General features: G+C 57.3%; 2 protein-coding genes across 9 annotated transcripts in view; one reads left to right on the forward strand and one right to left on the reverse strand.

The window, feature by feature from the left end:
* The window catches only part of ING5 (inhibitor of growth family member 5), a 29236-nt gene extending 28525 nt beyond the window's left edge, over positions 1–711 (reverse strand). The window contains exon 1 of one of the 6 annotated variants that reach the window (XM_008252391.5): positions 444–695. In XM_008252391.5, the coding sequence (XP_008250613.2) occupies positions 444–582 (139 nt within the window). In that variant the 5' untranslated portion in view covers positions 583–695. Of the gene's footprint in view, positions 1–57; positions 86–443 lie in introns of those variants that run through there. The other 5 variants (XM_008252392.5, XM_070069899.2, XM_089328777.1 and 2 more) reach the window with 5 other exon arrangements.
* An 8584-nt stretch (positions 712–9295) lies between these two features.
* DTYMK (deoxythymidylate kinase) lies at positions 9296–16215 on the forward strand. 3 transcript variants are annotated; one of them, XM_002723718.6, is made up of 5 exons: positions 9296–9461; positions 10031–10139; positions 14282–14372; positions 14507–14704; positions 15969–16215. In XM_002723718.6, the coding sequence occupies exons 1-5, from the start codon at positions 9305–9307 to the stop codon at positions 16077–16079; spliced, it is 666 nt and encodes a 221-aa protein (XP_002723764.2). In that variant the 5' UTR covers positions 9296–9304; the 3' UTR covers positions 16080–16215. The 3 variants fall into 3 exon arrangements, with proteins under 3 accessions (XP_002723764.2, XP_002723765.2, XP_089184905.1); XM_002723719.6 differs by having other exon boundaries at positions 14579–14704; XM_089328779.1 differs by lacking the exon at positions 14507–14704.
* Positions 16216–16263: the final 48 nt, after the last annotated feature.

The following is a 16263-nucleotide window of genomic DNA, read 5'->3' on the forward strand; positions in this document are numbered from 1 at the left end:
GCAAGCTAACGCCGGGCGCGCGCCGGCCCTAGGCCAGCCACAGGCGGCGGACACGACCTGCGCGGCGGGGCGAGGTCCAGCAGGGAGGACGGGACCGTGGCCACGGCCGCGGGGCGGGACGTGGGCAAGGGCGGGGCGGGGGCCACTGTGGGCGGGGCCGGGGCTTTGAAGGCGGGGCCAGTGCCGCAGGCCCCGCCCCGCCGTGACGCACCTGGAATTGGCGCGGCCACGGCGGCGGGACCCCGCGCCGCGCCCCCCGCGCCCGCCCCTCCCTCGCGGTCCGGCCCCGCCTCAGCCGCGCGCCCCCCGTCGCCGGCGCCTAAGGCCGCCCCCGCCGCCCTCTTGAGCCCCCGAGGTCCGCGCGCGGGGCCCGGCGTGCGGGGAGCTGCGGCAGCGGAGGCCCCGCGCGGGCGGCGGGCGCGACGGCGGCGGGTGGCGCTTACTGTCCAGGTAGTGCTCCAAGTACATGGCGGTCGCCATCTTCGTCCGCGGCCGCGCTCGGGGTCTGCGCGGGCGGGCGGCGCGCAGGGCGGGGCATGCGGCGCGGGGCGGGGCTGCGGCGTCGGCGCGCTCACTATTCATGAGCCGCGCGCGTTGATTGGCCGCGCCGGAGGCGGGGCGCTGTCTTGACACGCCCCCCGGCTTCCGGCCGTTGCGGAACTAGCGGCGCGGGTCACAGACGCCGCTGTGTCGTGTGGCTGGTGCGGCTGCTGCGGTCGCGGCGGGACAGGAGCGGCACCCAGCCCCGAGGAACCGGGACCCAGGGGCCTTCGTGCCGCGGCGCCCCGTGTGCGTGTCCGGCCTGTACGTGGCTCTCTCCCCTCAGGCCTCGTCCCTTAGCTGCTGCGGCCGTGGCCCGTGCCCGGACTCCGCCGCCGCCGAGCGCGCCCGGCCGTGCGGACACGGAGGAGCGGGACGCCCTCGAACGAACGGGGAAGGGGCCGTTAGGTCGTTTAGGTGGGGGGTTTCAGGGAGAAGGCGGCGAGGCCCGAGAGCTCTCCTGCGGATCACGCGACTGCACCAGCCCCATGGGTGCCCGGGGGGCTTCCTGGAGGAGGCGTGCCCCTTCTAAGCCCGCTCCGGTCTGCAGCTGAGCTAGGTGGAGAGAGCGTGGCCCCAGAACCCCTCCCCGCACCCGACCTCGACATTCCGGGATGTGTACAGAGTGGCACCGCCAGACGTGCGGAGCGGTACTTTCCGTAGTAAAACGTCGAGAGAGACGCTCCATCTTCCAGTTGGCCCGCCCGCCCCCGGGACCACCGCTGCCTTCCAGGGTGCGCGGAGGTGGAGTTTGAAGGACAGCTGGGACTGCAGCGCCGGCACTCTGGGGACGCCTGCCCTCTGCATGGACTTCTCAAACCCTCATCCAGTACCGAAAAATGGAAACATTTCGTATTGCAAGCTTACACTCAGAAAAGTTCCTGCTGGGGCTTGTTTAACTCCCTGGAGTGGAACACCATGGCTGTCTTGTTCACCCTTGAGCTGACCGAATGTTAGCAGTCTGGGGGCGTCCTTCCTGGCCCTGTTAATGAGAAAATTGCAGGCCACCCACTCTAGCTGGCTGGGTTTTGTTTGTTTCCCGTATATCTGAGAGGCAGAGAGCTCCCCCATCTGCTGGTTCTCTCCCTCAAATGCCTCGGACTGACAGGGCCGGGGTGGAGCAGCTGAGTCCAAACCCAGATCTGCCGTGTGGGAGGCACTGCCTCCTGAGGTCTGCATTAGTAGGAAGCTGGATTCAAGAGCCACAGGGGGGAGTCCAGCCCAGGCACTCCAGCCTGAGGTGCAGGCGGAGGATTAACCAAGTGAGCCACGGCGCCGGGTTCTAGTCCCGGTGGCTCCTCTTCCAGTCCAGCTTTCTGCTGTGGCCGGGGAAGGCAGTGGAGGATGGCCCCCCAAGTGCTTGGGCCCTGCACCCGCATGGGAGACCAAGAAGAGGCACCTGGTTCCTGGCTTCAGATCGGCGTAGCTCTGGCCGTTGTGGCCATTTGGGGGGTGAACCATCAAATGGAAGACCTTTCTGTCTCTCACTGTCTGCACTCTTGTCAGATAAATAAATAAAAAATCTAAAAAAAAACCTTAATGAGCGCCTTAACCCCTAAAATGCTTGCTCTCAAATTAGTAGACTACTTTGTCAAGTTTGAAGTTGTACTGAAAATTGGAGCTCAGGGTTTCCCTGCATGGGAGCCTGTGTTACAGTTAAAACAGTGCTGACACATTATTTCTAGCCAGGTCTGGAGTTCACATCAGGGCCAATGCATTGAACATGCTGTGGGTTCAATCTGCCCCCCATTACAACATCGGAAGCAAGTCCCACTGCCCGGGACGGCCCCTGTGCTGCTCCTGTCGCCTCTCCTCTGGAATATCCCATAGTACTGGCTTCTCCTGCGCCTTTTGGTGGCTTCATAGCTCACTTCTTTTCCGTTGGAAATTGCTCCACCGTCCCAGTGCACCACAGTTACCCACACACACACCTGCTGAGGGCCAGCTCAGTTGCTTCCAGTTTGGGCCACTGTGAATAGGACCACTGCTCATTCATGGGAAGCATTGTTTTGGCCTTGGCAGTGAGGGTGGGACACATGGACAAGACTTGGTGTGGACCCCGCTTTCAACTCATCTTGGTTAGAACGAGGAGCCCCACGGCTGGATTGTGGGCTAAGAACACGTTGAGTTTTGTAAAAACCTAATATTTAAGACAATAACTGCAGAACTGCCTTTCAAAATATCTGTGCCATTTTGCATTCCCACCACTGTGGCTCCACGTCCTCAGCAGCGTCTCCTGATGATGTCCTACTGGGCACATTCTCATCTGAATTTCTTCTTTGGTGAGGTATCTTCAGGTCTTATGCCCATTTTTAAACTGGTGTGTTCACTTTAACACTTTTTAATTTTATTTATTTATCTGAAAGATAGAGATCTTCATCTGCTGCTTTACTCCCAGAATGCCCACAACAGCTGGGACTAGACCAGGCTGAAGCTGGGAACCCAGAACTCAATGCCCACAACAGCTGGGACTAGACCAGGCTGAAGCTGGGAACCCAGAACTCAATGCCCACAACAGCTGGGACTAGACCAGGCTGAAGCTGGGAACCCAGAACTCAATGCCCACAACAGCTGGGACTAGACCAGGCTGAAGCTGGGAACCCAGAACTCAGGCTGAGTCTCCCACATGGGTGGCAGGGACCCAAGGACATGAGCCATCACTGCTGCCTCCCAGGGTGCACATGGGCAGGAAGCTGCCTTCAGAGCTGAGTGGGGCCTTGAACACAGGTGAACCCAGGCATTCAGAGTGTCCAGCTACTGCACCAAATACCCCAGGATGTTCCTTTATTGTTGAGTCACATTGGCCAATTTTTCTATTACATCCTTACATTTTTTAAAGATTTATTTTGGGGGGCCAGTGCTGTGGCATAGTGAGTTAAGCCGCAAGTTGCAGTGCCAGCATCCCATATGGGTACCGATGTGAGTCCCAGCTGCTCCACTTCCAATCCAGTTCTCTGCTGTTGGCCTGGGAAAGCAGTAGAAGATGGCCCAAGTCCTTGGGCCCCTGCACCCGCGCGGGAGACCCAAAGGAAGCTCCTGGCTTCTGATTTTGGATTGGCGCAGCTCCGGCTGTTGCAGCCATCTGGGGAGTGAACCATCGGATGGAAGACCTCTCTCTCTCTCTCTGCCTCTGCCTCTCTGTAACTCTGCCTTTCAAATAAATCTTTAACAAAAAGATTTATTACTTTTTATTTATTTTGAAAGCCAAAGTTACAGAAAGAGGTAGAAATGGAGAGAGAGGGAGGTCTTCCATCTGCTGGCTCACTCCCCAGATGGCCAGAACGACCAGGGCCTGGCTCGACTGAAGCCAGCAGCCAGGAGTTTCCTCCGGGTCTCCCACGTCGGTGCAGGGGCCCAAGGACGTGGGCCATCTTCCACTGCTTTCCCAGGCACATTAGCAGGGAGCTGGATCGGAAGTAGCTTAGCCAGGACTCGGAAGCAGCACCCACTGGATGTCAGCACTGCAGGCTGGGGTTTAGCCTGCTGCGCCACAGCACTGGCCCCTGACATCCACTCTGCATCCACAACTGGCTTTCACTGATTCCACTGACTCCTGCTTACCAGATATATTTCATTGTGCTGGTGTATGAAGCTTTGACAGACTCCTTATCAATGTTCACTATTTCACATGTTTCTGACTTTTTTTTAAGATATTTATTTGAAAGTCAGTTACAGGGGCCAGTGCTGTGGTGTAGTGGGTAAGGCTGCTGCCTGCAGTGCCGGCATCCCACGTGGACACTGCCTCAAGTCCTGGCTGCTCCACTTCTGATCCAGCTCTCTGCTATAGCCTGGGAAAGCAGCAGAAGACGGCCCAAGTCCTTGGGCCCCTGCACCCACATGGGAGACCCGGAAGAAGCTCCTGGCTCCTGGCTTCAGATCAGCACAGCTCCCACCATTGTGGCCATTTGGGGAGTGAACCTGCAGATGGAAGACCTCTCTCTCTCTGCCTCTCTGTAACTCTGCCTTTCGAAGGACATAAACAAACCTTTAAAAAAAAAAGTTACAAAGAAAAAGGGACAGAGATCTTCCATCCACTGGTTCATTCCCCAGATGGCCACGACAGCTAGGGCTGGGCCAGGCCGAAGCCAGGATCCAGGAGCTTCATCCAGGTCTCCCGCAGTGGTGACAGAAGCCCAGGTACTTGAGCCATCCTCTGCCGCTTTTCCCAGGCCACGAGCATGGAGCTGGATTGGAAGTGGAGCAGCCAAGACTTGAACTGGCACTCATATGGGATGCTGGAATCACAGTGGTAGCTTTACCTGCTACACCACAATGCCGGCCTGTTTCTAACTTGTTAAGATTGATTGATTGATTTGAGAGGCAAGGAGAGAGATCTTCCACTGGTTCACTCCCCAAATGCCTACAACAGCAAGAACTGGGCCAGGCTGAAGCCAGAAGCCAGAAACTCCATCCTGGTCTCCCATGTGGGTGGCAGGGACCCAACTACTTAAGCCATCCCACCCCCCCAGCCCCCCACCCCCGCACATTACCAGGAAGCTGGGTCACAAGCTCAAAGCAGCTGGGAACCAAACCAGAGTTCTGGCAAACGGAACTTGGAAAGATCTCGTCCCAGATACAAGTTGGTCTTTCACTCACTCACAGTCCGTTCAATCCCTGTTTGAGAACTTTCCTGAGACAGGCAACCCTCTCTTTCCCTGCTGGACACTCAGAGCAGGTGTCTCGGCCTTGGCACAGCACATGTTCTAGGCCCTGCACGAATTGGTAAGGGACTGTCTTGGGCTTTGTAGGATGTTTAGCAGTGCCCTGGCATCCGCCCTCCAGACGCTGTTGGCCAGACATCACCAAGTGCCACTGCTTCAGGAAAGACAGTGACCCTAACCCAGCAGTTTAGGAAAGAGTTTTACCCAACCGCAACCCAGCGATTTAGGAGAGAGTAGTTTTTATCTGCGTAAAAGCTCCAACGAGCAGGGTCTGGAGGCAGCCATGCCGCATGGGGTCCCTGGGGCGGCTGGAGTATGTGGGAGAGCGTGGAGACAGCGAGGCCGTCTAAAGGGGCTGCTCCCATCTCTGGCAGTAACACAGTAGCCCGGCCACATCCACCTGCAAGGAAGCCTGGGAAACACACCAGCACACAGTGGTATGTTCAGCAGTCTGTTTTTGAGTGGGTGCTGTGGACTGAAATGTTCACCCCAACATGACCGTAGCTGCAAATGGGACCTTTAGGAGGTATTTAAGGTTAAATGAGGGGCTGGTGCTGTGGTGTAGAGGGTAAAGCTGCCACCTGCAGTGCCTGCGTCCCACATGGGCGCCTGTTCGAGTCCTGGTCACTCCACTTGCGATCCAGCTCTGGATCTGGATCTGGATGCTGTGGCCTGGGAAAGCAGCAGATGACTCAAGTCCTTGGGCCCTTCTACTGGCTTGTGGGAGACCAAGAAGAAGCTCCTGGGCTCCTGGCTTTGGATTGGCGCAGATCCAGCCATTGCAGCCCATTTGGGAAGTGACCAGCAGATGGAAGACCTCTCTCTCTGCCTCTCTGTAACTCTGCCTTTCATATAAATTAAATAAATAAAGCAAAGAAAGGTTAAATGAGGCTACAAAAGGGCCTAATACAATAGGACTCTTGCTCATATAATAAGAGAAAGTGGGGCAGGCGTTGTGGTAGAGCAGGTTAAGCACTGCTTGGGATGCCGGTGTCCATATCTGAGTGCCTGATCAAGTCCTGGCTGCTCTGCTTCCAACCCAGCTCCCTGCTTAGTGCACGCCTGGGAGGCAGCAGATGATGGCTCCAGCACTTGGGCCCTGCCACCTGTGTGGGAGACCCAGATGGAGCTCCAGACCCCTAGCCTCAGTCTGCCCCAGCCCCAACTGTTGTAGGCATTTGGAGAAGTGAACCAGCAGAAGGAAGATCTCTGTCTCTCTCTCTAACTACCTTTCAAATAAATATATAAGTAAATCTTTAAAAAAAAAAAAAGAAAAAAGAAAAGAAAAGAAAAGAAAAGGAGACTCCATTAGCCCACACCAGGAAGCAGCTCTGCCGGCACCTTGGCCTCCAGCGTCCAGAACCGAGAACATACATTTCCGTCACACCAGCTACCCATCCATGGCAGCACCGGCACACTAACAGTGAACGACTTGGATGAACGCTAGAGGAGCCTGAAACTTCCTGCAGCACAGTAGGAGGCAGGGACTGGTCAAAGGGATTTACTCTCCTGTTTCCAATGGAAAGTCTCAAACCAGAGAGAATCCAATGAACCCCTGTGCCCATCTGCCAAGTTTAGCCAACTCTGGGTCCCCTCCTACTTCCCCTGACGCAGCCCGCACCTGTGTGGAAGTGGGCAGAACCCCTCAGTGTCATCTGTAGGCCGCCGTGGGTGGGAGACGAGCCCCTCACTCCCACTGCACCGGGGCGAGCTGGGCTGGAGAGAAGGTCTGAGACGTGACCATCAGAGGAGCACAAGCAGGGGCTGAGACGTGACCATCAGAGGAGCACAGGCAGAGGCTGGATGCCTTGCAGACTCTGCTGTGCCCCCGTGAGGTCGGGACCCGGGATCGCAGAGGAAGAGCCAAGGGCGTTGTTAGGACCGTGGAGCAGTGGCCCAGGACCTGGCTGCCGGACTCGGGACCCCGTGCCTCAGAGGTAACGAGCTAGGCCACAGCTGGTACTGCTCGCGCTGATGCCACGTTGGGAGAGATGAAACAAAAGTGCTTCTTGTATCTCAAAAACAAACCCCAGTGTGCCTGGGCCAGTGGAGCCATTCCTGCCGTCCAGAGTACTCCCCTACCCTGCACGCAGGCCCTCACCATAGGCCCCCAGGAAGGCTCTGTGTGTACAGGCCCGAGGCGCCGTGCCCATCGCCCTCACCTGCCCGGACGCACAGGCCCGAGGCGCCGTGCCCATGGCCCTCACCTGCCCGGACGCACAGGCCTGAGGCCTTGTGCTACCCACCTGCCTTCCAGACCCTGCCCACTGCTGCAGGTTCTCTTCCTCACAACCCTTCGTCCTGAAGACAGTAAGATTGGTGTTTTATTTAAAGTTTTACTTGTTTATTTTTATTTATTTGAAAGGCAGAGCAACAGAGAATGGACTTTCTATCTGCTGATTTAGTCCCCAGACGTCCACACAGTCAGGGCTGCACCAGGCCAAAGCGCAGAATTTCCACCCAGGTCTCCCACCAGGGGGCAGGAGTCCAGGCACTTGAGCCATCACCTGCAGCCTCCCAAGGTGCAGTTAGCAGGAAGCTGGATGGGAAACAGATGGGACTCGACCCCGAGCACCCTGCTGTGGGGTGCAGGTGTCCCAAGCCCCCGGATGGACATTTCACAGGCGATGCGGACTTGTGGCTCCTCACCTGGGAGACAGCACCAAGCACCTTCCTCGGCGCTCAGCGGCTTGTGCTGTGCTCAGAGGGTCCCAGACTCAGGGCTTCTTGGGGGCGAGCTGCAAACCCCGTGCTTTCTTTCGCTCCCTGTTTTCATGTTGGGGGGGCAGGGAGGGCTGGTGCAGCTGCTTCTGCCTGAACGGGGGAGCCTGTCAGCCTGGGAGGCCCCGTGGCCACGGGGCACGCGTGCGACGCCCCCACGACAACCTCGCCCCGGCACGCGGAGCTGTCATGGAAATGGAAGCTGCTCAAGGTGTTGGGTAGGAAGTCAGTTATGAGCTTCTGTGTGTGTGACATGAAGGCCTAGAGAGAAGACATCTGTGTCCAGCACATGCTGCATCTCAAGGTCGTCCCGATGGTGTTTCAGGGGCAGCCCGTATTCACATCCTGCCCTGCCCTGCCCCCTTCTACCTGATAACCTGCCAGGTGGAGGTCCCCACCCCTTCTGCCTGACAAATCTTCCACAATCTCCCAGGTGCAGCCCAGTATCTGCATCTCAAACACCCTGCTCCCTTCCTCCTGTCCGATAACATTTGCATCCATAAAGTCCTTTGTTTCAGACCTACAAGAGAGAAGTTTTTCTATTACATCCCAAAAGCCCTTTGTTCCAAGAGGAGCAGAGGTGGGGAAGCAAGACCAATCTCCTTAAAAACCCCCAGCCTCGACTGGACGGCGCGCTCAGCCCTCTGCCTCGCTGCTGAGCCGCCCACCTGCCTGGCCTGGTGTAATCTTTCCACTCAATCATGTAACCTTGCCCCCCCCCCCCATCCGAGCGATGGCACTCTCCCAGGTCCTGTCTGGAGAGGTGCCCATCCATCCTTACGGATGTCCCTGCCCTAATAAACCTTGCTATTTTACCTCTCACTACTCTCTGTCTCACGCCTGAATTATTTCTTGCGCGAAGACCAGAACCCTGCCATTTCTCCGGTAACAAAGGTACCCTGACAAAGTGACTGCATTACAAGGGGCCACAGGCGACCCGCCCAGCGGGGGACCGGATGTCCCCGACAGTCGCCCTCAGGCGGGGCCGCGGGCTGTGAGGCGCGCCGAGCCCACCGTGGACGCCGCCCGCCCGCCCCTGCCCCGGGTCGCGGGGGTGTTGTAAGAGGGCCCCGGGACGGGGACGGGGTTCGCGCCCGCCGACCGCCACGTCTCGCAGCCCCGTGCTATTCAACCCCGCGCCCGAGCCCGGGCCCACGCTCCGGTCCACGGGCGGCTGACGCCCGCGCAAGACCGGAACGCAGCCCAAAGCGCGGGTGAGGACGCCGACTCCGCCCGCGCTCGCCCTAGCCGCGCCCCCGGCAGTCCCTGTCGGTCACTACTGACGTCAGAGGTCCCCGCCAATCGCGGCCCGCGCCGCCGACGCCGGAAGCCCCCAGCCAATCGCCGCTCGCGACGCGACGCCGGGCCGCGGTGCGACAGTGATGCGCTGCGCGGTGGCGGGAAGGACAATGGCTGGCAGACGCGGGGCCCTGATCGTGCTGGAGGGCGTGGATCGGGCGGGCAAGAGCACGCAGAGCCGCAAGCTGGTGGCCGCGCTGCGCGCCGCGGGCCACCGCGCCGAGCTGCTGCGCTTCCCGGGTGGGTGCGCGCCGCCTCGCGGTCCGGCGGCCCTGACAGCCGCGGCACCGCGCTGCTCGGTGGATCTGCGCTTGGCGTGCAGAAACCCGCACGCCTGTAAGTGCGCGGTCCGGACGCGTGGGACCGTCGCCGCCCCGCGCCCAGAAGCCGCCTGCAGCGCTGGGGTCCGCGTCTCGTCCCTGTGGGGCTGGGTTCGGGTGGCCGTCCGCCCTTGGAAGGGTCTGGGGGCGCGTTTTCGAAGCAGAGCGTTGGCCCGGGCGATGCTTAGGAAGACACTGGATGTTTAGTCAGGGGAAGGCTTCGGGCGTCACAGGCTGGGTGCGGAAGGGCTTCCTTGGGTATTTATTATTCTAATCTTGGAGCCAACTTGGCTGCAAGTTTTAGAAATACCTCCTTCGAGTCCCTGCTGTCCACGTGGCGCGCCCTTTTCTGAGAAAAACTGCTTTGGCATCGGGGGAAAGCCCCAGTCTGCGTAGAAATTTTCATACAGCAAGGCTCGGAAGAGGTTCGGCCCAGAGCACACGCTAACCCAAACGGAAAGCCTGACCCCTTGTGTGTTTCTCTTGTAGAAAGATCAACTGAAATCGGCAAACTGCTGAGTTCCTACCTGGAAAAGAAAAGTGAAGTGGAGGATCACTCGGTGCACCTGCTGTTTTCTGCAAACCGCTGGGAACAAGTGTAAAAACAGCAACCCCTGCCGTCCCTTCCCCACGCACGGCTTCCCACCGGTGAAGGGGCGGGGGCTGCCAGCAGGGCTGTTCCAGTTAGTCCTCAGTTCCAGAGAGGGCTCAAGACCCCTCCTGGAACTCATAGCCTTACCTCTGTTCCAGTATGTAGAGAAATTAACCAAAAAGTAGAATGCCTGCACACACACCCCCCATCTCCCTACTTACATAGCGTGTGGCCATTGCATTAACTGAAGCGTGCGGTTTACATGCAGCTTTCCTCAATGCGTGTGTTCACTGAGCGCCTCTGGCGTGCCCGTTCAGATATTTTAATTTCCATTCACATATACACAGATATCACACAGTTGAAGTTGTTTTTTTTTTTTTAATTTCTCTGTGTATGGCTTTTTGAAAATTAATTTATAAGGCAGAGTTATAGAGAGGCAGAAAAAGACAGATCTTCCATCTGTTGGTTCACTTCCTAGATGGCCAGAGCGGTGCCGATCCAAAACAAGGAGCCAGGAGCTTCTGGGTCTCCCATATGGGTGCAGGGGCCCAAGAACTTGGGGCATCTTCCACTGCTTTCCCAGGCCATAGCAGAGAGCTGGATCAGAAGTGGAGCAGTTGGTTCTCGAACCTGCATCCGTATGGGATGCCGGCACTATAGACAGTGGCTTTACCTGTTAATACCATAGTGCCAGGCCCTGGTTTTTGTTGTTGTTTATTAAATTTAAGGTTTAGTCGGCGCCGCGGCTCAGTAGGCTAAGCCTCTGCCTTGCAGCGCCAGCACACCGGGTTCTAGTCCCGGTCGGGGTGCCGGATTCTGTCCCAGTTGCCCCTCTTCCAGGCCAGCTCTCTGCTGTGGCCAGGGAAGGCAGTGGAGGATGGCCCAAGTGCTTGGGCCCTGCACCCCATGGGAGACCAGGAGAAGCACCTGGCTCCTGCCTTCGGATCAGCACGATGCGCCGGCCGCAGCGGCCATTGGAGGGTGAACCAATGGCAAAAGGAAGACCTTTCTCTCTGTCTCTCTCTCACTGTCCACTCTGCCTGTCAAAAAAAAAAAAATTTAAGATTTATTTTATTTATTTGGAAGGCGGACTTACAGAGAGAGCTTCCTTCCATTGGTTCACTTCCCAAATGGCTGCAGTGGCTGGGGCTGTGCCAGATAGGAGCCAGGCATTTCATCCATCTTCTGCATGGATGCAGGGGCCCAAGCACTTGGGCCGTCCTCCGCTGGTTTCCCAGGTGCCTTAGCAGGGAGCCAGATGGGAGGCAGAGCAGCTGGGGAACAAGCCAGCACCCAGATGGGATGGCAGCGTGGCAGCTGGTAGCTTAACCTGTATGCGTGTGTGTGTGTGTGTGTTTCACACATCGAGTATTTGGTTCCTCGTAGCTGTGGCAGGTGTCGTTGATCCTTTTTATGGCTGCAGTGTTCTCCCAAAGTCTCACACTGACTGAGCCAGTTTGCTGGTAGACCTGAGGGCTTCTCCTGGTTTCTACTTACACAAGCCTCTTACTCTCCTCCGTGTTGCTTTATGCTTTGCTTGGAATGGCTTTCCCCACTCCGAGTTAGAGATGACAATGAGACCATTTTTGTGATCTTTTAACATATCTGGAATTTATGGTGGTGATTGATCCAATTTTGCCTTTTGTGGGTTTGTAGAAAAGTAGTGTAAACACTTATGTCTAATTAGGGGTAGCGATGTCTAGCGAGCAGGGCTAATGCTGTCTCTGAAAGCACCAGACTCCGCGCCTGTGTTCATTCCCCCCCATGTCTTCATGGTTCGGTTCGGGTGTTTTGTTTGTTTAATTTTATTTTATTTCTTTGAAAGGCAGAGTTTGAGAGAGAGAGGGAGATCTTCTATCCACTGGTTCATGTCCCAAATGACCATCTGGGCCAGGCTGAAGCCAGGAGCTTGAGCTAAGTCTCCTATATGGGTGGCAGGGACCCAAGCACTTGGGCCATTTTCCACTGCTTTCCCAGGTGCATTAGCAGGGAGCTGGATTGGAAGCAGAGCAGCCGGGATTGAACTGGCACCATATGGGAGGCTGGTGTCACAGGCAGCAGTTTAACCCGCTATGCCACAGCGCCAGCCCAGGGGTTAATTTCTTAGATGCTGTTCTGCTGTCTGGATGGATCAGTTTATTTAGCCGTTCACCTACTGAAAGATGTCCTGGTTGCGTCCAAATGTTGGCAGTTATGAATAAAGCCGTTACAGACATGCACGTGTTGGCAGTTATGAATAAAGCCGTCAGAGCCGGCGCCGCGGCTCACTAGGCTAATCCTCCGCCTAGCGGCGCCGGCACACTGGGTTCTAGTCCCGGTCGGGGCGCCGGATTCTGTCCCGGTTGCCCCTCTTCCAGGCCAGCCCTCTGCTGTGGCCAGGGAGTGCAGTGGAGGATGGCCCAGGTGCTTGGGCCCTGCACCCCATGGGAGACCAGGAAAAGCACCTGGCTCCTGGCTCCTGCCATCGGATCAGCGCGGTGCGCCGGCCGCAGCGCGCCGGCCGCGGCGGCCATTGGAGGGTGAACCAACGGCAAAGGAAGACCTTTCTCTCTGTCTCTCTCTCTCACTGTCCACTCTGCCTGTCAAAAAATAAAAAAATTAAAAAAAAAAAATAAATAAATAAATAAAAAATGAATAAAGCCGTCAGAGACATGCACGTGCAAGCTTTTGTGCAGACTTGAATTTGTATCTCCTGGGGTCAATCCCAAGGACCTGGGGTCAATCCCAAGGAAGAGAATTGCTGGCTCGGTTAGTTTTGTGAGAAACTGCCAAAATGCCTTCCCAGGTGCCTGCCATTTTGCATTCCCACAGCAGCAGGGGAAGCTGCTGTCGCCGCACATACTTGGTGCATCTGGCGTGGGGTTTCTCATTTTTGGCTTCCTGATAAGTGTGGCCGTGTCTGATTTGCATTCCCCTGAGGAGCTGAAGTGGAGCTTCTCTCACAAACTTGGCATCTTTGAGTCTTTGGCAAGCTGTCGGTTAAGGTCTTTGGTCCGTTCTGTTTTTTAGATTTATTTTGAAAGAGTAACAGAGACAGGGAGAGACAGTTCTTCATTTCTGGTTCACGCCCTAGAAACAGCCAACTCTGGATCAGGTTAAAGTCAGGAGCCAGGAGCTCCATCCAGGTCTCCAGTGTGGGTGGCAGGGATCCAAGTACTTGGGACATCATCCACTGCCTTCCCAGGGGTGTTAGCAGGGAGCTGGATCAGAAGTAGAGCAGCCAGAATTGGAACCTGCTCTGCTATGTGGTATGCAGCATAACGAGTGGTGGCTTAACCCACTGCACCACAGCGCTGGGCCCTTTTGGCCTCTTATTTTATTTTTTTTTAATCCCTTTTTAAATCTGCCTGCTTGCTATTGTGTTTTAAGAGTTCTTTGTATTTTGGATAACATTTTATCGGATGTCTGTGATGCGTATTTCTCCCAGTTTGTGTTGACTGCAGAATTTTTGTTCTCCTGAAGCCCAGCTGACCAGTTCATGGGTTGTGTCTGCTGTCGTGTCTGCACAGTCATTGCCACACTCAGGGTCATCTTGCCTTTCTCCCTCATTACTATCAGCAGCTTTGCAGTTCCGTGATCCATTTTGAGTTAGCTTTGTGCCTGCGTCCGTTTCTCTGCATGTGGCTGTCCGCTGGTTGAAGACTTGCTGCACTGTCAGAGGCAGGTTTCTGGATTTATGTGGGTGTCCCTGCATTTGGAGGTCCCTGGTGACATCAGCTGGGAGAGGTGAACTTGACCTTGCTTCCAGGCCTTCAGCAGTGCTTCTCAAGGCCCCTCTTGGAGCCGTGGAGATGGGGTGGGCCTGTGGCATTTGATGGAGACTGTCCTTGGCATCCCGTCCATCCTCATCAGGGCAGCCCCGACACATGGATACATCACCTGCTGGCTGTGCCGTGCCTTCTGCACAGGCAGCGGAGAGGCCTCCTGTCCCCGTTCCGGTGTTTCTGGGACGCTGGGCTTTCTCATCAGCATGTGCTGTTGTCCAGCGGGGCTGCCTTTTCCATGCTCAGAGCTTTTCTGAACAGGCGTTAAGGTCACAAGTCCTGTGTCCCGTGGGGCTTCTGGGTGCCTGTCAGGATCACCATGTACAGAAGACAGTTCAGGGCCTCTGCGCCAGGGCAGGGTCCAGGAGTGTTCCTGTCTTCCAGGCCGTTCATTAAGGAGAAGCTGAGCCAGGGTGTGACCCTCGTCGTGGACAGATACGCATTTTCTGGTGTCGCCTTCACGAGCGCCAAGGAGGTGAGTGCTGCCTCGGCACCCCAGGTGCGGGGCCTGTGCCACCACACACATCAGCTTCTTCCCCCTAATTCCTTTTAAAATGAAAAGTAGGTCCCACTAAGCTTCGTTCTCTTAAGTGTCGCTGTCTTTGTTAGAATTTTTCCCTGGAGTGGTGTAAGCAGCCGGACGTGGGCCTCCCCAGACCCGACCTGGTCCTGTTCCTGCAGCTAAAGCTGGCGGAGGCTGCCTCGCGGGGAGAGTTTGGCTGCGAGCGGTACGAGAGCAGGGCCTTCCAGGAGCGGGCACTGCAGGGTTTCCACCAGCTCATGAGGGACCCGAGTCTCAACTGGAAGGTGAGCGGCTGAGCCGGCAGCGCCCTGCGCCTTGCGTCTGCTCTGACCGTCCGGCTTCGGTGAGGTGCTGAGGAACAGGCGCCCTGCACTGACAGCCCAGCCCTGCCCCCAGGGCCTCCAGCCAGGGCAGACTCCCAGCTGCTCCACACTTGGCTCTGCCTTTGCCCCCGAGGGCAGCGCTTGTGCTGAGGTCGTGTGGTCCAGGGTCGGAGTTCAACCATTCCCAGGCCAGTTCTTGGAGCTCCTGGACGCCTTTGCCAATTCCCTCCTGCCTGCCCATCTCGCCCTTGGTGGCTCCAGGCACAGGTGTCCCCAACCCCCTCACCTAGATGGAAGTGCCACAGCAGGACTTCCCTGTGCAGGACAAGGCTGTGTGTGGTGTCCTCTGGCCTCAGTGCACATGTTCACCCCAGTCCCAGACTGGATGCCGAAGCTGGCCCCTCCTTGAGCCTCTGCGACTTCTCTGCTGCACACTGGTCCCTGTGCGCCTCTCCACACAGCCAGAGAGGTCCTGGTCGGGCACTGCCTGCAGTGTCCAGTTTGCATTTGCCCACCCAGCTCCTCCACCAAAGCCAGGGGTGGTCTCGGTGCCACCCACCCTGCTTCACTGGTCCCTTGCCTGTGACATGGAAGGGTTTACCCTGACGTTGCACTCTTGGTTCCGACAGCAGAGGGCGGATAGCGATGTCCTTGAGCTGTGCTCTCCCTTGGCTGCAAGCAGCCCCAAGAGCCCCCTGCAGCGTCTGGGCATGGGCCCTGCACACTGCCACTAGGACGTGTGTGTGGGGATCGCGTTCTTGGTGCTTTCCGGGAGCTGTTCCAGAGGCTGCTGTCACAGAGGCCGCAGATTCCCGGCCAGCCCTGGCGGCACAGGGGCTCCCTGGAAATGCCGTTGCTTCTGTCCCATCCCCTGACCCCAGCGGAGAAGCCCCTGTGTGCTGACCCCGTGACCTTTCTCAGGTGCACACGCCAGGGCACAGAGTGGCTTGGTCCTGCCCACAGCTTCCTTCCGCCCCTGCAGTCACGAGTGGGTGGGAACCAGGACAGTTAAAGGTGCTGCAGTGCCCACGGCGGGGAAGCAGCTGACGTGGACGCCCGTGCTCGTGCTGCCTCGGGCCAGTGGCAGGCGAGGGGGCAGCGCCACTGTACCGCGGGCACTTGATCAGATGGGGGCGGGCTCCCTGTGGCAGATTCGGGTTCTGCAGGCCCCACCAGTGCTGAGCACTGTTAACGGTCATCTCTTCCTCCTGGATCTTGGGAACAGATGGTGGATGCTTCCAAAAGCATTGAAGACGTCCACGAGGAAATCCGTGCTCTCTCCGAGGACGCCATCCTCAGTGCCGCACAGAGGCCGCTGGGAGAGCTGTGGAAGTGAGCCCAGGCCATCGCTGGAGAGGAAACTGGAGGGCTCCCGTTCCCATGGCCAAGGCCCGCCCCGCCTGTCCTGTCGGGCCACTGCAGGAAGTGGCAGTCCTCCTGAATTTCTTCGAATAAAAACTGACATCAGTGTGCTTGTGGGAGGCCTCACCTTCTTAGCCAGCAGTGGGCTCAACCCCATT

This window comes from Oryctolagus cuniculus, chromosome 3 (genome assembly GCF_051225735.1).
Source record: "Oryctolagus cuniculus isolate XC-2025 breed Fujian yellow rabbit chromosome 3, ASM5122573v1, whole genome shotgun sequence".
Lineage (NCBI taxonomy): Eukaryota > Metazoa > Chordata > Mammalia > Lagomorpha > Leporidae > Oryctolagus > Oryctolagus cuniculus.

Bases quoted from the DNA above. Each gene is read 5' to 3' on its own strand.
- DTYMK (XM_002723718.6), top strand. From the start codon at position 9,305: ATGCGCTGCGCGGTGGCGGGAAGGACAATGGCTGGCAGACGCGGGGCC. The intron at 10,140-14,281 runs GTAAAAACAGCA...CCTGTCTTCCAG, and splicing joins GCAAACCGCTGGGAACAAGT to GCCGTTCATTAAGGAGAAGC. The intron at 14,373-14,506 runs GTGAGTGCTGCC...TGTCTTTGTTAG, and splicing joins CCTTCACGAGCGCCAAGGAG to AATTTTTCCCTGGAGTGGTG.